The following is a 19,533-nucleotide window of genomic DNA, read 5'->3' as shown; positions in this document are numbered from 1 at the left end:
ATATTTAGTTTGTCTCGAAAGAAGACAATTGAGGCATTGAGTTTCAGGTTGAAACTTTCGATTACCGAAAAATTAGTAAAATTGCTTTCGTAATTTGAGAAATCTTAGAGAACGTAATCTATGACGTTATCATTGCATAAACACGTTACAAAGATCGTTATGAAATAACCTTGAAACAACATATTTTTCAAAACAACGATAATCAAAAATGGCTACCTCATCAACTACCGTGTCTACTTTATGAACATTCAACCCTAGCTTCCTCAATATTACATGACATATTACACTACCTAACCAAGATATTAGTACCATATTTATATCTCTATTTAATGAATAATGCCAATTTAGTTGCTAGCCCACATCCCTTCTTACCTTTTTTTTTGAAACCCAAAGAGACACAACTAAAAAAAAGAACAAAAGAATGAAATGAGAGAGTGACATCATTGTTTGAATAACTTTTCCCATGCAAACCATATATATAAACCATGCATGTCTCACCAAGATTTGCAAAGAAATTAACTAAACTACTTGTTGTGGTTTGTTTGTTGCTTCTTTGACAACAATGAGGTCTCCATGTTGTGGTGACAGTAACCTAAAGAAAGGTCCATGGACACCTGAGGAGGATCAAAAGCTGGTTGAGTACATCAACAGAAATGGCCATGAGAATTGGAAATCAATCCCAAAACAAGCAGGATTGAATAGGTGTGGCAAGAGTTGCAGACTCAGATGGATAAACTATTTGAGGTCTGACATCAAGAGAGGACATTTTACGGAGGACGAAGAGCGAGTTATCATCAAACTCCATTCAGTTCTTGGAAACAAGTATGTGGTTTTTCTTCTTGTTGTTTTGATTAATTATTTGTTTTCTTTACTAATTGTGTCACTTGATTTTGATTTTCCAGGTGGTCAAGAATTGCAAGTCATCTACCAGGGAGGACAGATAATGAAATAAAGAATTTCTGGAACACCCAAATCAAGAAGAAACTACTTCAAATGGGGATTGATCCAAACACCCACAAACCCAGAACAGATATCAATCATCTCCTTAATCTCTCTCAACTCCTTTCTGCGGCGCAATTCTCCAATCCAATGAGCATTATTCCATGGGAGAGCAATGATCAACTAGCTCAAATTCAGTTATTGCAAAATCTATTGCAGCTTATGAACCCTTCAACCTCACTTCTTTCATCAGGACCTCAAAACCCTAACCTTCTCAACATGATTGCTTCCTCAATTAGTACTTCTCATGAGGGTTTGCTTAATAACCCAATTAGTGTAACACCTCAGGCTGTGCCTAATGAGTCACAATTTGATATTGGGGAATATTTTGAAGGTGGGTCTGGCCTAAATGACCTTGAAACCAACCATAAAAGCTTTGGGAGTACTTCCTTTGATGTTAAAGCAGAAAACAATAGAATTCCTGCCTTGGTTGAAGCCTCTCCTGTGGAAAACAAGAGCAGCAGCACACCAACATCTCACCTCTCCGCCGCCGCCTCGCCTGCTGATAATGATTTCTTTGATGGTTGGGAGAAATTCTTGGATGATGGGGATGTAACCAATGACTCCTATTGGAGAGAGATTCTAGAGTAAGTACTCAAAATGTTCTTGAGAAACAATTAATCTCTAATTAATTATAATAGTTTTTTTAGAGTTGGTAATTAATTACAATTGTTGATTAGATGTTCATTAATTCTTCAATTTTGGCGTAAAATTTAACATTAATTTTTTTTTGTCTTCTGATCTTGCAGCTTGGCATCATCATCTCAATCGCCTCTCTTGTGCTAGAAGAACAACACCTAGTTATGTGGATTATAAATTCATTAATTGGAGATTACATGTAATTTATTTTTTTTCATTTTTTTTAGTTCAAAGATATAGAGACATAAACATATTTATTTGGTCATCATTGAATAAGTTTACAACATGTATACCTTAAAATTCATTTCAACATTTCCCATGAGAAAGTGTTTCTTGTATTGATGAATAACAATTTCTTGTTTATTTATTTGATTCATATGGAACATAATTTATATCTTATAAAAATTTGTTTTGGTATAATATATGAGTTTAGAGTGGAGAAATATCTTGTGGTCACACGCTGAGCTTTGATGTAACTTACCATGTCATCAGATGAAAAACTTCTATGCGCAAAAGCATGAGGACCCGAATTTAGACTCATACCAGATGTTCAAAGGACAAATTTTGTATGGTATCGTTTTAAAAAATTTCGATTAGATTTCTTGTTTGTGATAAATATACTGGTCACACATAAGTCACATTCTTTCTAACCAAAGCAATGGTTCCTGGTGGAACAAGTCTTTGACCTCCATAATACTCTAAAATTCAACCATTCTCCTTACCATTTTCAAACTCAAAATTAGATGCAGGCAGTTTGGTTACTGTTGGGTCTTCAAGTGTAACATCAAAGGATGACCAAACACTATGCTTGGTAATATTTAGTGTTCTGTTATTGGACAGTAGTGTATGTCGGTTACTAAAATTCAAATTATTGGTTACATTGTTGTTCCATATTAGGTGAGTTTAATGTTTTACTTTTGGTGCAAGCCATTGACTGTTATGGAAATCAATTTCTGACCCAAACAACCACCGAAGTTGCGTGAATCAATTTGAACATATGCAAGTTAAGCATATTTATCTTTTTGTGGCTACACGTTTACTTTTGACTCAACTTATCTCGAAAAATTTATGTGCGTATACATTGATACCTTGAGTTTAAGCCCATATTAATTGTCTAAAAGATAAATTTGTCTGCTCTCTTTCTTCTCTGTTATTTTTTTTTTTTTTACAAAAAAGGTCAAACATATGTCTCATAGATAATACATGGCAAATAGTCTCGTTAATTGGGTTCGGGCCACATGGCCAACATTTCTTTTGTGTTTGATTTGATAGTTAACACGGTAACACACCACTGTTTCTTTTCTGGTTGACGTTGTGGGCAGTTCACAAAAGGCTAAACCGGCCTATATAAATCACAATCCCAGCCCAATGACCAGTCCCTCTGTTTCTATTATATGGGCTAAACCAGCCCACATAATCAACAAGCCAAGGTCAGCGACTCATTGTTTTTCCTTTGCTGGACTTTCTTTTAACCATGCGTTCAACTCTCACGTCAAATAAATTTTTTTAGAGCTCCCATGAACTAAATATCCTGTAATTATTTGGTGCATGTGAGATGGCGGACTTACGTGCCCGAGATTTATCATGTGGATGAGATCTAACGTGGCCATGTCTTGGAATGTGTTCCTGGTTTAAAAAAAAAAACACCCATAAGAAACTTTTAGCATTCATATACCATTAAAAGTTTAAAACATAGATGATATGTGTCGTTTTCTCTCTTTTTATTCGAGGTGGGTGTGTGCATTCAGAAAGAGTCATCTCCTTTTTTAAGAAAATCTCTCTCAAGGATGAGGAGTTCAAAGGAAAATAACAAACAAGCTTCAATGTTAACCAACCTTCTACTCTATTTTAAAGGAAACAAGAGCCTCTGTATAAGATTGGGATGTCTTGGAGATTGTAGTAGGACTGTAGGAGATGCATGAGGCTCGGCTAATGGATCCCAACCTTACCTACCTAGAGGCTTGATGTTGGGCCAATCGCCAACATCAACTTTCAGATGGCATATTGTGTTGTGGCTTCGACTTCACATTCTGACCGTAACCAACTCTCACCTTGGAGATGGAGTTGGATTCAAGACAGCAACCTGAAGAAAGCAGACTTACAGAGCAAACGAAATTTTTACAGCGATCCCACCAAAACCAATTTATTTTCTTGTAAAATGAATAACCGTGTGATATTTAGTTAATAAGCTTCAGACCTGTACTTCCAATGTTGGTCGACCTTTGCAAATTGAAAGCACTGAAATGGCGATGTTTGGACTCAATTCCAATTCCAAGACCCTACCTCTTCGTGTCTGCTTCAGGGATGAACCAATCTGAAGGGACTATAAACAACCCGAGTGAGAATCCAATATCGTCAACAATCCCCGGAAACATATGCAGTCATTCAATAGAAGTGTTTACACATACTGGAATTCAAAAAGATCCATGTAAGAGAAATTACCAAGGAAAAGTGAACCATTGAGACAGGTCAAAAAGTGCAGTTGGGAGACTGAATCTGTCTATACGGAACGCCATTAGAAAGATGTACAACAAAGAGAAGAATCTCGTGAACATATCATGACTCATGAGGTAAGACTCTTAACAAAAATATCACCCCCAGGAAAAAAAAATGGTGAAAACAAAGTACTGATCACAGTATTTCGAGGCCTTGGGACAGGCTAGAAACACAAACTTAAAGTGCATCCATGTCCAGAAAAAATACCTCAATAGGAGGTTGGCTTTTTTCAACCAACATCCCTGATGTTGGCAGCCCACAGTTGGGCACAGCATGAAATTACAGATTAAACAGTACAAACATGGCAAAATCATGCTGCCGGAAGTACCAAAAAGGAAATAATTATTGGAATTGTCCACATTCAGGGAAAAAATGTATCCAAGGTTCGAGAGGCAGTTCACATCTGGAACAATTTCCAGTTTGACAAGTTGAAAATATCGTTCACTAACAAGAAAACAAGGGAAATAGAGAAGCGAACACCTAAAACTTTTCAGACAACTAAGACCTACAATACTTGTAACCAGCCCGTTATTGTATTCACTACTTTAAGTCGACGCATTGCAATACCCAGAATCAAGTGTCAAAGAAATCCCCAGACACTGTACGGAAAACCTGGCCAGAATCAAGTATGCAGGCGCTGCGCTATGGCCAATCAAGGCCCACCTAAACCTTCAACATTTGGCTTTGATGCATCAGTTACACAAGCTGATGGTATCTGCATATGACCATGGAATTTCATATTAATACAGATTTCAGAAATTTTCAGTTCTTCAATAATCAATTTTGTATTGCAGTTATATTAATGAAATATTCTTCATATCCAATTCCTCTAAATTTGTAAGATGTTGAATGAGAACCTTCCCAAGAGTAGACATCATATCTCACCCCTCATTAACATGAATGCAATGATGATGAAGCCGGAATTCTTATTATTCTTGTTCTCCTTATTTCAGCAAAAAATAGTTATATTGTAACAGCTAGATGTCTAAGGTAAAAAAAATCTTTATCTTTGGTGTTTGAAGAATTTTGCAAAATAGAAAGGCTGGATGGATCATGCATGAATAATAAACTTGGTCTTGATACGTACTAAAATTTCTTTGGGTTTATCCAGTGCAATTTATGACTCCTTTTTGTTCACCCTGTAACATTCTTTCATAGTACTTAACAAGAAAGCCTCTGATACAAAGCAATGTGCAACGGAGATGAGGAAGGAATATTCACACAAAAAAACCAAAACGGCTGCAGCCCGTTAGACTTTTTTGAATGGAAACAAATGGTGGAGATGCGGGGGATCGATCCATGTACCTCTCGCATCGCATGCTAAGAGAACGCTCTACCATCTGAGCTACATGTATGTCTATACTAATGCTAATGTACTATCAAAAATAAGATTTCTTCAGTGAAAACTCAATTCGAGGATCACAGGATGACCCGACATGCACCACGATATTATGTGTTCTCTTATATCTAATCACTGCTTAGACAAGGATTGGTAAAGAAATTCAGCATGCATTAGTTACAAGAATTAGTTGCCATGCCCGTATTACCTTGGATTGAAGTTTGATTATCGTACTTCGCAGCAATGCATCTCCAACTATCAGCCTCAAATTTTTGACAAAATCATCCCGATTTAACTTCTTAGCCTGTTTAAAAAATTGGAAGAAATTGAGGTGGAAGCATCCAATTGGAAGAAACACTAAAATTGACTATGATGATAAACATACCCTGAATAATTCATAGTGACCAGATACAAGTTCCATATCTCTAGGAGAAACTTTATCTGAGATGGCAGCAAACAAGTTAGGGAAAGGCATCCAGGGGGATTTTGGAGTCCTCGAAGTGGCCGAACCCACACTAGCATCTTTTTCCTGAAAGCCACAAGAATATAGATTTATAGGTAAAAGCAAACTTATTAATCAGAGAGGAAATCATAAATAAAAAAATGTCATAACTAAATAAGTAACCACAAGAATATAGATTTATAGGTAAAAGCAAACTTATTAATCAGAGAGGAAATCATAAATAAAAAAATGTCATAACTAAATAAGTAAACTTGGATAACGCATAGACAAAATGAATTGACAGTCTCATGTTGACAGTTTATCAATGAGTAAAATGACATAGGAATAATGCCCGATGGCCGCTGTAACTAATAAAAGACCATGCTTGATAATCTTAGCATGTGATTCAAATGACAGCCAGGAACTTTTAAAAAAACAAAAAAAAAAAAAACAAGATACCACAATTTTGCACTATCAAGACTGCATGGCGATGCTAAACTTCCTAATGGTGCAAAAACCTCAACAGGTTTGTCAAGATTTAGTGGCTGCAGTCACTACACAATAATGCATCTTACCTTTTATTCACATTTTCCTCTTGTACTTAATAATGAGGCAATTGTGTGCAAGTAGGTATAAGGTTATAAAAGTCTCTGCAATTCTAGCAGCGATATAGTTGACAATCTATTCTCGGCAACATCATCAGTTTCTAGAATTAACTTGGTCACGTCTCACAGTAGTGAAACATAAATAGTCAGTGCAAACTGATTTGTAAATCATCACATCTGGCACAATTCAAACATGTTTGCAACCCAACAAGTGGAAATAAAAATGAAACAAACATTTTTATAAGTTTCAAATGGCAAGAAAGCATATCAATTTGTAAATCAGAATGGCATTCGAATGAAATAGAAGGCTCCATCAGCATCTAAGGCCCCTAGACTCATCTGTAACTTCAGGTCAGCTAGGTTTACAATTGACAAACAAAAGCCTAAAAAGGTATATAATCTGAAAGCTAAGAGCAAACCAAACCAAACCATCCACAAGAACCAAACTAAGCAGTCTAAAGTTGATACTTAAATGTACAATTTAGGAAAGAACACAGATACAAAAGGGTTATAACTATGATGTTGCATATTAGCTCAATTATGCCCCAAGATAAAGGACCAACAGATGTGCCACACATTAAGACTGGAGACTCACCAGATCAGCAGAGGAATTGAAGTTGATTTGTGTATTTCCCAGACGACCTTGAGAGGACGTAGTAACCCCTGAAACTGAATGCTTGTTCTCACTTCCAACCAGATTACCTGTAGAACACATCAAGTAGAACAACACAGATACTAAAAGTGTTCCACAGAGAATTCAGAAAAATACACAAAGACACCGCCAAACAAATTCATAAAGCGGAGAAAATTCATGAACTTATGAGCTTAATAAACCATGTTCATTAATAACAACTTGTGATCTTTTGTATAAAGGATAAAACAAAGGTCTGGCAGTCAAAATAAATAAGGAGCTTTCAAGCCAAGTTTAATCCAACAAACAATGGGTAAATGTTGGTATTCAGGCAATCAACAAGTATACACAAAGGTTAGGAATCACCTTCAGCCTTGGAAGAGACTTTGAAACCAACAGCAAACTCTGGATAAATGTGGGTATTCGCATTCATATTCCAAATTACATAATGCCTCGGATTCTGAGGATTATCTACTCCACTGTCAAATTCCTCACTACTGGGATGGAACTGTCGGGTCCCAGGGCAAAGGCACTCGATATTTCCCAGTATGACACGACAAAATAACAAGTATCGCACACCATTTTCGTCAACATCACAATAATCCACACTGTCAACAAATCAAAAGCTGAATACCTCTCCACAGCACAATAGAAAATACGGATGAATAGCACATACAATCATAAAACAGGAAAATAAGGCGAATAACTGTACAGAAAATTTTTCATATGTAATTGACTAAAAGAACGTTATAAGAGTGCAATGATGAAGATAATCATAGGCAAGCATGCCTTTTATGCCCCTTGGTAACAGTCAACAACGAGGATTTGATGGTTTGCCTGAAGATTTCAGGGATATGTATCAAAATGAAACAAATTAACCGGCATGATCGTTTTGACTCATGCATGTCATGGTATCACTTCAATTTTAGCGGACAAACTGCATTTGACCACACATTGTTTGATCTGTCAAAAATTGAGTCAACCGTGAACATAAGAGGATCATGCTCAGATCAACAGCCGTACTAGTATTAAATCTTTTCAAGGGAAAATTTTCTGAAGAGCCAAGGCAGGCAACTTAAAAGAAAGTATCACCATCACTGAATCAGGATGGCCTACCCATGAAGATTAGTTAATTTTTTAAGGGTAATATAATAGAAATGCATCACGCGGTATATGGCATAGATAGAATAAAAAAAGAGCTAAACCTGGCACCAGAGCAGTTTGCTGCAGCAAGATGAACACCAATGCCATACTTCGACGTAGTTATAAATGGTCCATAATGCCCAAGCCCATACATCATGATTGTAGACAATGCTCCTCTAGAGGAAGCAAGCCAAGCATAATGGACATTTGCATCTCCACGATACTTTTTTGTGATTTCAACCTGCTTCTCAAAAAGCTCTAAACGAGCTGGCATTGAAGCACTAGAACAGCGATATAAATCAAGTATTTCTACACCACGTGAAGGCATCATGCCATCAAGAAACATCTTTTGAACAATATCAGAACCCAACTTTTCATTAGCAGATATTGCTCCAGCAGTCATAGATGCCGTCATCTGTTTATTTGTCTCAACAACTTCAATAATTTTTTCATCAGGCTTCATATTGCAAGCACCTTGAATCTCCTCAATAACATCATCCGACTCTCCACTGCATTCCTTTAATTTAGATTCTCCATTTGCGTTGATTTCAAGCTGCAGCTTGATCTCATGGACACCTGCGTAAGAAAGCTCGTGATCTTTCTCACATTGATGCTGGCAGCAGTCATACTCATCAGCATCATCATAAATTTCAGGAAAGTAGCAGCCACCTGCTTCATCAATCCAAGAAATTGGTTGTTGCAGACCTCTTTTCAAGTCCAAACGAAACATATGAAGGAAATCCAGCACATAAGGATCACCGTCCATATCCACCTCAACAGCTGGCTTCTTTGCTTCAAGATCTTTCTTTACCAATCGAATGAGATCTTGAGGAAAATCAGTCCATTCACCATTCTGGTACAACAGAATACGCTGTGGAACCCCACTTCTCTCGAAATTTGAGTAACAGCGACGCAAAAATCTTGTAGAAATATATCCACGGCTCATAAGCCGGCCATTGCATCCATCTACCTTCCTACGTTTATCAAGGTTAAGGGACAACGGAATAGATGATGACCACTGAGGTAACACTGCTCCGCGAGCTCCGGCCATATATGTTGTAGAAAGAGATGCTTCCTTTCTCTTCAAGCCGGGCGCAACTCTACGACTACTATCCAATTCCTTTGCTATCTTTGATTCCATTTCTACCTACTAGATCAATCCCACTCAACAACTTCGCAGGCAATTGTCTAAATAAAAAGTAAAACAAAAAATGTGGCCTTCCAACAGCCCCTTCTCACAGGAAATGCACCATTGAAGTAGGCTCACACACACTGTATGAAAAAAAAGAAGTCAACCATTAGTAGAAAGTTAGAAAAAAATTTAATACCCTAAAAATAATCTGAAATGTTGGAATGGAGAGCAATTCTCATCACCCATAAAAGAAGATCAAGATAAAAACAGAACCAACCCCACTTCAAAAAAAAGAAAAACTATGAATAGTGCCCAAATGACGCAATAAACGAGAGACCAACTACTAGTCATAGATGCAATCACACTAGGGATCATTTTGGGTTTTGGCTTCTGTAACAGAAACTCAACAGTTACTAAAAACAAGCAGCTAAAAATTCTGATAATTTTGTTTCAAAGATCTGCAACATGTTCCTATGCATCACAGAAACAACACACAGTATTTGCCATGGTACTCATATCATGTAGTACAACAAGATTACATTGATTAAGTTATATAAGTTAAGCATATAACTATCTACATCTGGATGCAAGAGTATCCTTCATCTCAAGAAACAAATCACCATCAGAACAAATCTCTTTACATAAAGATGTAATTCCTCACATGAAACTAAGCAATATCCCAAAACACATACGCAGTTATAAAAACAGTGCTTCTAAGATAAAAGTTGTCCTTGCCACTCATAAATCAGATTACATAAAAACCTAGCAGAGAGAGATGAAAAACTAAATAATTTTGAATTGTAAGTGCAGGAAATAGCATCAATATAGAGAAAGAATATACTGGAAAATACACACCAAAGCATCTTCGGGAAATAAAAAGATGACGAAGATGATTGCTAAGATTCAGGTTTTGATAATAGAAAAAGAAAACACTGAGCGCAACAGATGAGTGGTTTTTGTGGTTTGAACTTGTGACTAGGTAATACACCAAGGTTCTACCACTGGAAAGCCAATGCTTGAGAAAGCTCTCCCACCGGGGTCGTCCGAATAGTCAACTAAGCTAAGTTCAAAATGAGGGGAAATTCCTTTTAAAACGAAAAATGCTAAAGCGGCAGATCAGGAAGAAGTTCCTTATTCCAGGGAAACATACAAGTCCATATAACATAGAAAGGTAATGCACCAAGGTTCTACCACTGGAAAGCCAATCCTTAAGAAAGCTCTCTCACCGGGGTCGTCCGGTTAGTCGACCTAAGCTAAGTTCAAAATGAGGGGAAATTCCTTTTTAAACGAAAAATGCTAATTATTCCGGGGAACATAGGAAAGCAGGATGCCCATGGCGTGTACGTGTGGGATGAACCAAATCCTCATTAAGTGTTCTGCAGTACCCCCTGTGAATACTCCGCTGGTATGAAAAGTTCGTAATGTTAGTTGAGTGCCGGGATTTTAAATATGGATTGTAAATTCATCAAATCCTTCGCATAGAAAGTCAATTATGTCCATTCAGAAAAAAAGAAATTCAATTATCACTTGCATTAATCATCATAACAACAATAGATCATGACTTAAAAGGGCTTCAATTTCTTATTATACCATATATGCTAGTGCCCTGCACAAATAAAAAAGAACAGTTGAACTGCTTAACGTCATCCAAGTAAAAGCTAGTTCAACAGCAGTATCACTCGAGATTCGAAAACCAAAGCCTTATTCCTACTGCTCAATTTTTTTAAAAAAATAGTTGTAAGAACATAGAAACAAAAAATTAAGATATTTGCCAACGCGAAAACGTACGGCAATGCATTATCGTCTTCACAAGGCAAGGCGTAAGTATTGATGCGTTGAGACGTAAGTTTTTCGAAAAAAATATTATTTATATTAAAAATATATAAAAAGTATTTATATTAAACATAATTATATATGCATATTCATGTAAAAAAAATCTATGGTACTAAAATAGTCATGATTGATTGATTTCTCTCCAAAATGGAGACAGTAGCCTTTGTACTGTGATACAAAAATGAATAAAAAATGTATAAATTCAAACAACGTACATATAAACTGTACCGATTTAAATTTTAATAAGAGATGTGGTAATAAGAGAAGCCCAAGGCAAAACACTCTTTCAGATAATGAAACAAGGCTACAAGCGAATAATGCCCTAAGCCCATTGAAGGAGAAGTAAATCCCACAGAGATCATGAAATCAGAAGATGGGGAATAGGAAGACCACGAACGAAGTCACTCCAAGCAAATAATGCCCTTCACCAAGTCGCAGTTGCAAAGGTGGTAAATGAGGTCGCAGATCGCAGTTGCAGCTCGGAGGTCGGACGACTGACAGAGGCTATTTCGATTTTCGATTCATTACAGTTGCAAAGATTGGCTTCGACTTTCGACCTAACTTTTGGATTTTTTTTTTATTCCCAATACCTGGCAAAACGATGTAGCATAAGACTAAACCTGTGAAGCGTATGTTTTGCCACGATTCAACGAATTACGTACGCTTAACTGGTTTCGTTTAATCAATACGCTTTGGTGCCTTTTCATGCCATTTCGCAGCGAAACGCACATCACAAACATTTTTGAAAACACTGATGATAACAAGTCATTAAAAGGATACGCTTGTAGGGACAACAATTAATGACATCACAACAATACGCCAAATGCTCACGTCATCTTAACTATGCAACTGGAAAACATATCCAGAAACAGAGTGATCTAATCTTCACCTACACACGTGGCAAGAATGTATACCAGCTTCGACAATAGTTCTAAATCCATAAACACGAAATTAGGTATAAATATAATTACCTATCATAAAATGACATAATGCTATGGATCACGCTGTCCATTCAACAATAAACATCACAACAGCATACCAAAAATCCACAATATCACAATAATGATTAATTATTAAATTTCTAAAAGAAAGATATTGATAAAGTAAGTAGCTACCTAGAATCATATGGAAAGAATGCATACCAAGTATTATTGTTAGTCTTCATAATGTACATGCCCTTCTTGTATTTGACCATTAAGCGATTCAAATATAAAAAGCCACCTCACAAACCTTAGTAGCGCTGCTCCTACAACATAAAATCCCACAATTCAGAACTAAAAAATTCAAGTTTCAAATCCCAATTTAGTCCAACACTGTAAGTAACAGAAAAATCAGAAAAAGACACCATATCATCCGGTTAACACTAATAAAACTTAAAAACAAATAATAACAATGTTACGAAAAAAAATTAGAAACCCTAAATTTTGTATATGATTGAGCATACAAGCATCCGTGCAAGTCTCATCAGCCAGGTTAAACTCCTCAGCTAATCTAACTTCAAATCTTAGACATCTTCAAGAATATAAAAAGATTTAAATTTAAAAAAAAAACGAAATTCGAAAGTCAAAAGCAAACTCTGTTCTTTATTTATGTTCACTCTTTAACCGAATAGATCATCATGCAAATTTCAAGTCAAACCACATAAACCCCATATAAATTATACCGATCAGGGAAAGAACTAGTAACCCTAATCAATACAAGTGCCCAAATTTATCCAAAAATAAATCGACTCAAAAACTCGTATTAAAGAAAATCCACCCCGATCTATCCAATTCTTCACAAATCACAAAATTTGAACAAATTCACATGCAAAAAAAAGCAAAAGCAGAATCCAAACCCGACGAGAAAAACATCAAGCGAATAAAGGCCACCAAAGATTTTATGATTTGTTTTCCATAACAAAAAAAAAGTGACATAGAAAATAAGAATTATACCCTCAATTCTCAGAAACGATAAAAATCTCGATAAGGCTCGATTTTCATGAGCGAGGGTTCCTTCGAGATCGAGGTAGTTGGAATGAGACGGAGGGAAAAAAAAACCCAGACTCCGAGCAAATATAGGGGAACAGTACATGCAAAACGACGCCGTTAATAAGCTTTACTACACATACGTTTCAACGGCGTGAGGGGTTTTTTTGAGTCGGCGGTCTCTGCTGGTTCGTTCCTGTCACTTTCTTTCTTGGGCGAAAAGCAAGGAGGAGTTACCAAAAAGGAAAAGGTAGAGTGACGGTGCCAGAACAAAATTCCATCAACGCCACAATTTAATTGGCCATGAATTAGACTAGCGAAGCATGTTATTGGTGGGTGAGGCGTGCGGCTGTGTTTCTAAGGAATTTTGGGCTATTTATGGAAGTCAAGGTGGGGGTGTTTTGGGGATTAAAATAATTATCTGAGGGCCAAATCGGAAACTTGAGTGGGCCCAATGTGCGGAGATGAGAGCGTTTGAGTCGATCATTCTGGACACGAAAGCATTGACATGGAATGGCTCGGTTGATAACTTTTGCTTGGGAATCGTGGGTCCCACGCTCTAGAAAGGGAGGAAAAAAAAGAGACACGTGCAGTGCATGTGACATTGTGACTCCAACTTTATTTCCTCTTTTTCTTTTTGAGCCGAGTTTTTGAGGTTTTTTGTACTTGGGCTTCAGGAAAAGCCCAAAACTAATTAAACTTCAAAAAACAAGAAAGCACGAAGAGAAGAGGTCATGAACTTATAAAATGGTGGGCCGAACTTTTGAGGGTTTTTTGTACTTGGACTTCTCCCGAGGCCCAAAACTAACTAAACTTTAAAAACAAAAAAACACGAGACAAATTTTATTTGCACAACACTAAAATATTAAGGTTGTGTTTGGTATCACTTCTAAAAATTTTGAAAACAAAAATAAAAAACAAAAACATAAAATTGAAACTTGTTTGATTGAACACTTGAAAACAAAAACTAAAGAAAAAAAAAAAGTGTGTGTTTATGCTTTTATTTTCATAATAATTGAATATATCCACACCATTATATTTTTCATAACTGCAGTATTTGTCTTGTCTATTGCAACGTAATTCACCATTGAAAACATCAACAGAAAGAAAAAAAGATGAGAAATAAAACAATAATTCAAAGTATATTTGATCATTGTCTCATATCTCTATACAATTTGCAATCTGAAATCTTAAAGAAAGTGCAATTTATAATAAGTGTAACTAATTCTGTTTTCAAAACTTTTAAAAACCTTTTTTTTCTTGTGTTCAAAAAAATTTTTTGGTTTTTAAACATAAAATACAAACAAACAATATTTTTTTTTATTTTCTATTTTTTGAAAACTAAAACAAAAAACAAGAAACAAGTGATACCAAACAGACCCTAAGCATGTACCACGAGAATGTAACTCTGTAGCTCATTTGTTAGCTCGTTTAGCTAAGAATGGTAGTAGGAAAACAATTTGGAGGAATGGTTGTCCTCATGAGGCTGTTTCCTTGGTTGACAAGGAGCGCCCCATTGATGTATCTGTGGAGTTGAGTTAATGGACTTTCTTCTCAAAAAAAAAAAAAAAAAAAAAAAAACAGACCCTAAGTTTACACTATTTTTAAATTTTTTTACTTTACTTAAATATCTTTATTTAGAATGACATATTAACCCTTACATTAAAAATAAATTTGTATTTACATATTAAATTAGAAAGTATTAAGTTTACACCACAATTTTAAAACAAAAAAGTAGAGTGTACACACCAAGAAATTTTGCAAAGCAATATCGATTTCATTGAAAAATCGTAGAAGTTGGAATATGACAAATTACGGAAGGATTATACCAATAAATATCAGTTACAACATTTCAAAACCAACATTGCCAACAATGAAAAATAAATAAATTTTTTGGGGTTTGTTTAATTTTCTGTACAATTCACAAACACCCATCGTTTTTTTATTTGATACACGACTGAGTTTACCGTTTTTAAGAACACAAAACGACATAACTCGTCTTTTTTTTTTATGGACAATGCTAGAGACCCCAAAATATTATCTCTAAAAGTCTCTCAAATCTATGTGACATTAAAATAATCATTTATTAAAAACACATATATAGGGCCTACTTTACATTCAACGCTCCATATTAAATGGGGTCTAAAGCATTATTTTTTTTATAAAAAAAAAAATCATTATGTCGTACAAATAAACAAAACGACACAAGTGTCATAAGTTGACCGGTTCATTCAAAGCTCCCTCTAAACTTGCAGCCGAACGTGATGACTACATTCATGCTTGGTGGCTTACTTTGATTATCAGTTACCAAGTGTCATAAGTTGACTGGTTTCTCTACAGGTGAGTCTCTCTGTTGTTCCCCTTGTTTCTTATAATTGGTTCATTTCTTGGATCAAAAGTTCTGTTTGATTTTATGGAACTAATATGGAAAAAGAAACCCATGGTAGATGTAGCACAAATCGACACATAGTGCCGTTTTTGGAACCTCAAATCAACATAGCCTGTCGATTATGTTAGACATAAATCGCACGACTTGTCCGTTTTGTGGATACAAAATCGAATCTGCTTCGTTGATAAAATTTTGAACAGTTTAACACACAAAATCGGATATAAAGGACAAGTATCAACACCCATTGATACTTTGTAGCAATAAAATGACCGATTTTATTTCATAAATTATCAAAACCACGGATCGAAAATAAGAATTCACATAAAATTTCATTGTCGGAATGTTGGGTCGATTTTCCGGTGTGTTAAAACAACACTATATGTTGCATTCAGAAGTAAAAAAGGGTAAGGGATATGAGTTTATTTACGTGTGTAAATTTAACATTTTTCTACATAATATTTTATAGTTAAAGGATAATTTTTTATACTCAAATTTTAATGTAAACTTATAATGGGGATGCAAATGGTGCAAACTTAGTATTAATATTTTAATGGTGTCTAAATAAAATTTCCACAAAGCACTATGAACTTATAAAACGGGGGTTTTGGCCCTTGGGTTCTGGGTTTTCTCGACCGTAGGAGAAGAAGCAGCGGCGAATGAAGAAGCAAGGAGATTTGTGGGATGATTCAGCCCTCGTTAACGCCTTTGACGCCGCCATTTCTAAGTATAAGGTTCCTTAGTTATTCCTCCATCTCTCTGAGTGCATATACATGCGTATATTTATGTATTCAGAGATATTTAGTATTGTAGTTAACTAATTTATGTATTCGCAGCTGTATCTTGATATTTAATTTTTGGTTTTTCTTTTTGTTTTCGTATTTCATATCTGATGATTTTGCCTTTTTTTAAATGATTTTTACGAATTTTATATTTTGCAACAGATGATGCACGTACAAAACAAAACCCAGAACGATTCAATTGATGGAGAAACTATTTCTTCTGCTGCTGTTGACAAAACTGGTGCAGACATAAGGTTTAAGCTCACAACTGAGCATTTCTAGCTGCTTTTTAGTCACAATTTCATATTTCTTCTGTATGTTCAGTTTTATTTCAGGTTTAGCCTTTTAGGTTTAAGCCCTAAACCTGACATCCAGTGTCATGCATAAGATAAATCCAGTACAGATGTAAGTTGATAAAATTTGACTTATTGACGGCTTATAATATATGATTAGTTGACAAATCCAGTGCAAGTTGAATATGTTATTGTAAATGTTAATGATATTACTTTTGGAAGTTGTACGGGAAAAATCAAATATATATATATCCTGATAAATCAATAATAGCTTGAAGCCTTTTAACGGAAATTTGGTAACAGACCATGATCAAAACATAGCCAGAGAGACGGAAAAGAATATAGCTGAGCATGAAATATTGTGTAATGTTGGCACCTCATCTCGCTTGAGTTGTAGACTTCTAATGCACCATCATGCATGGATTTTAGGTTATCTTCGAAATTATTGCATGGGAGATTGGGATCTTTGATTCTCTTTACTTTTTGATGATGAAGTTATAACTTTTGATTGCATATACAGGTCATGATTTTTTATTTTGTTCTCGTTTTCTTTTCTTGCCCCCAACCAATTCTTAATTCAGTTGTGTCTGAAACTCATGGTCTTCCCCTACGTGACATCTAACTTGAAGCTTGAGTGCCTGCAAGTTAGTAGGTGCTATTTTACGTTGCTGTTTTCTGATTACATGTTCTGTTTTTTTGTTTGTATGTTGTGATCTTTAGGGAGGCGGATGAGAATGGTAATGTCTTGTCCAGCAGGGCAACAGAATTGGGAGATACAAATAGCCTTGAACCAATTAAAGAAAATGATCCTGTAGATACACATTTACCTGAAACCTATGTAGATACATCTAATGGCATGCACATGAAAGATTCACATAAAGACACTTTGTATTCGCAAGCCACAGAGAACTATAGCCAATTAATGGGCCAGTATTATGAGATAGAGGAGAAGAGGCAAAAGATTCTACAGCAGCTCCAACAACTTGGCACTTCTAATTACCAATATTCTGGAGACGTTTCTGGTTCGGAAGTACAGTGGGGTGCTTGGTCCTCTTCCCAAGAAAATCAAGTCTCTGCAAACCAAGCTTGTCACCCAACTGTAGTCTGCACATGTTGCCCATATGTTTGTCATTCCACTCTGACTCCTTGTTCCTCATTTCCTGCTTGTTCCTTAAGCACGACATGTGTTGGTACTGCATTTAATGATCCTTCGCTGATGACGTGTTCTGGAAGGTCACTTCCTTGCATAAATGGAGATATTGTCAAAACAGCAATGGGAGCTGCAGGGAAAGCAATATCTTATATGAAGATGAAACCTTCTGTTGGTCCTTGTAAGGATGGAGGTAAGAATGCTTTTGCCCTTTTGTTGTAGTCTTTTAGTTTATTGCAGCACCATCAAGTGAGTTAACTACCTTTTTACTTCTATATGTTTATAGTGAGCAAATGTTCTATTGTTTCATCTTTTTATATTCATTCTCTCTCTTAATGAGAAAAACTGGAACCTTCATTCTTGCCTGGCTCTTCATTTATCATGCCTGCACCACTGCGTTGTAATATGTTTGGATATTTCTGTCTGATTTCTCTATGCATTATTGCACTATCTGAGTTATGTAGTACACCATGTTTTCATCAAATACAGGGAATGATAACGCCGAAGAAAGTGAAAGGCAAATGGCTCAAACCAAAAGCTCTGAAACAGATCTCAGTGTTGTTTTAAATGCTTGGTATTCTGCAGGCTTCTACACTGGCAAGTATGTGATTCGTTTTACTCAAATCTATGGTTTCTGCAAATGTTCACTTGATTATATTCTTCTTAATTTTATGTGTCTTAGAAATGTTGGGTGGAAGGGATTAGGACACACTAAATTCTTGACAGATTCTCGTCTATAGTTATATAAGATTTGCCTGTTTTTATGGGTAGGGTTGGGATTTGATAATGAGTAGAAAATCCAGTCTCATGATATCAGTGAGAAATTAAAGCCCGCAAGCCTGTCTCTGCATTTACAATCAAAGGTGTAAGGATATGTGGGGAGTAACATCAATTCTTGAAGTCACCAGCCTTGAAATTCCCTTTTGCATTTTAAAGATGAAACTCAATTTCTTCTAAAACCTAACTAGATTCATCTATCTTTAGTTTTAATTCTTTTTATGAAATGATTTTTTTGGTTTTATGTTGTATCATTCTTTTAATTTCCTAAAGCGCTGCATGTTCTGTAGGTATCTTACGGAGCAATCTGCAGCAAAGAAATGACACAGCTAGGAATTTATTCCTCAACAGTGATGTAACAATATTTATTCAATGCATGGCATGCAATTACCAATTGAAGTGTCTTGTGGATCATCAAACAGTTGATGGCATCAAAACAAAGCAATTGCTGGGATATAGTTTTGGCAGTGATCTATGCAACGTCTTGTTTGAGTTCTTCCAGAGGAAATGAACTAAGCGGGGCTTATGGTAGCGATGAATTTTATGCTCATCTTCCTTTTGGAAGGTCCATGTGTTTCTTTCTGTTAGATTTTTCAGTGGCTGAAGTGTGTAGAGATTCAAGAGTAGCAATGATCAATTTTGTTGACAGGTGTTTTTTTTTTTTGAGAAGAAAATTGTTGACAGGTTCTTAGTTTTTATATGTAATCTCAATTTGTATTTGTGAAATTGGCTTTTGAGCAGGAAATTGGATTGGTTTTGTAATTTTTCCAAGAATCAGTTGCTCACTAGTTTGGTTGTGTAATTTTTTTAGCAAGGATTTCGCAAGTTTTTGGTTGGTTATAATATAGAAATTAAAATCTAGAAGGACGAGAAAATGTATTATTTTAGGAGTAAAAAATTTCAGAACAAATGCGGAGTT

General features: G+C 35.7%; 3 protein-coding genes across 4 annotated transcripts; 2 read left to right on the top strand and 1 right to left on the bottom strand.

Annotated features, from left to right (window-relative positions):
* Nucleotides 1-525: 525 nt before the first annotated feature.
* Nucleotides 526-2,037, top strand: LOC120016402 (transcription factor MYB39-like). The gene is made up of 3 exons (XM_038869153.1): nt 526-822; nt 903-1,586; nt 1,749-2,037. Exons 1-3 carry the CDS (start codon nt 563-565, stop codon nt 1,783-1,785), a joined length of 981 nt encoding a protein of 326 aa, XP_038725081.1. The 5' UTR covers nt 526-562; the 3' UTR covers nt 1,786-2,037.
* A 2,399-nt stretch (nt 2,038-4,436) lies between these two features.
* Nucleotides 4,437-13,540, bottom strand: LOC120016401 (inactive poly [ADP-ribose] polymerase RCD1-like). Of its 2 annotated transcripts, none has more exons than XM_038869151.1 (8): nt 13,194-13,540; nt 12,402-12,505; nt 8,357-9,566; nt 7,518-7,759; nt 7,116-7,222; nt 5,859-6,002; nt 5,682-5,777; nt 4,437-4,849 (listed from the first exon to the last, which is right to left on the bottom strand). In XM_038869151.1, the coding sequence occupies exons 3-8, from the start codon at nt 9,433-9,435 to the stop codon at nt 4,787-4,789; spliced, it is 1,731 nt and encodes a 576-aa protein (XP_038725079.1). In that variant the 5' UTR covers nt 9,436-9,566; nt 12,402-12,505; nt 13,194-13,540; the 3' UTR covers nt 4,437-4,786. The 2 variants fall into 2 exon arrangements, with proteins under 2 accessions (XP_038725079.1, XP_038725080.1); XM_038869152.1 differs by having other exon boundaries at nt 12,402-12,499.
* A 2,665-nt stretch (nt 13,541-16,205) lies between these two features.
* Nucleotides 16,206-19,388, top strand: LOC120016306. The gene is made up of 5 exons (XM_038869016.1): nt 16,206-16,346; nt 16,557-16,648; nt 17,408-18,030; nt 18,327-18,438; nt 18,905-19,388. Exons 1-5 carry the CDS (start codon nt 16,272-16,274, stop codon nt 18,936-18,938), a joined length of 936 nt encoding a protein of 311 aa, XP_038724944.1. The 5' UTR covers nt 16,206-16,271; the 3' UTR covers nt 18,939-19,388.
* The last annotated feature ends 145 nt before the right edge of the window (nt 19,389-19,533 follow it).

Source organism: Tripterygium wilfordii, chromosome 15, assembly GCF_013401445.1.
Source record: "Tripterygium wilfordii isolate XIE 37 chromosome 15, ASM1340144v1, whole genome shotgun sequence".
Classification (NCBI taxonomy): domain Eukaryota; kingdom Viridiplantae; phylum Streptophyta; class Magnoliopsida; order Celastrales; family Celastraceae; genus Tripterygium; species Tripterygium wilfordii.
Note: the sequence above shows the minus strand (reverse complement) of the source record. Positions and strands in the feature narration are given on the sequence as shown.

What these genes read in the sequence shown, in the direction of transcription:
- LOC120016402 (XM_038869153.1), top strand. Translation starts at nt 563, where the DNA reads ATGAGGTCTCCATGTTGTGGTGACAGTAACCTAAAGAAAGGTCCATGG. An exon ending in CATTCAGTTCTTGGAAACAA is followed by an intron (nt 823 to 902) that starts GTATGTGGTTTT and finishes TTGATTTTCCAG; the next exon opens with GTGGTCAAGAATTGCAAGTC. An exon ending in TATTGGAGAGAGATTCTAGA is followed by an intron (nt 1,587 to 1,748) that starts GTAAGTACTCAA and finishes CTGATCTTGCAG; the next exon opens with CTTGGCATCATCATCTCAAT.
- LOC120016401 (XM_038869151.1), bottom strand. Translation starts at nt 9,435, where the DNA reads ATGGAATCAAAGATAGCAAAGGAATTGGATAGTAGTCGTAGAGTTGCG. An exon ending in GTCACTATGAATTATTCAGG is followed by an intron (nt 5,778 to 5,858) that starts GTATGTTTATCA and finishes TTTTTTAAACAG; the next exon opens with GCTAAGAAGTTAAATCGGGA. An exon ending in TAATCAAACTTCAATCCAAG is followed by an intron (nt 4,850 to 5,681) that starts GTAATACGGGCA and finishes GGTCATATGCAG; the next exon opens with ATACCATCAGCTTGTGTAAC.
- LOC120016306 (XM_038869016.1), top strand. Translation starts at nt 16,272, where the DNA reads ATGAAGAAGCAAGGAGATTTGTGGGATGATTCAGCCCTCGTTAACGCC. An exon ending in CCGCCATTTCTAAGTATAAG is followed by an intron (nt 16,347 to 16,556) that starts GTTCCTTAGTTA and finishes ATTTTGCAACAG; the next exon opens with ATGATGCACGTACAAAACAA. An exon ending in GCAGGCTTCTACACTGGCAA is followed by an intron (nt 18,439 to 18,904) that starts GTATGTGATTCG and finishes CATGTTCTGTAG; the next exon opens with GTATCTTACGGAGCAATCTG.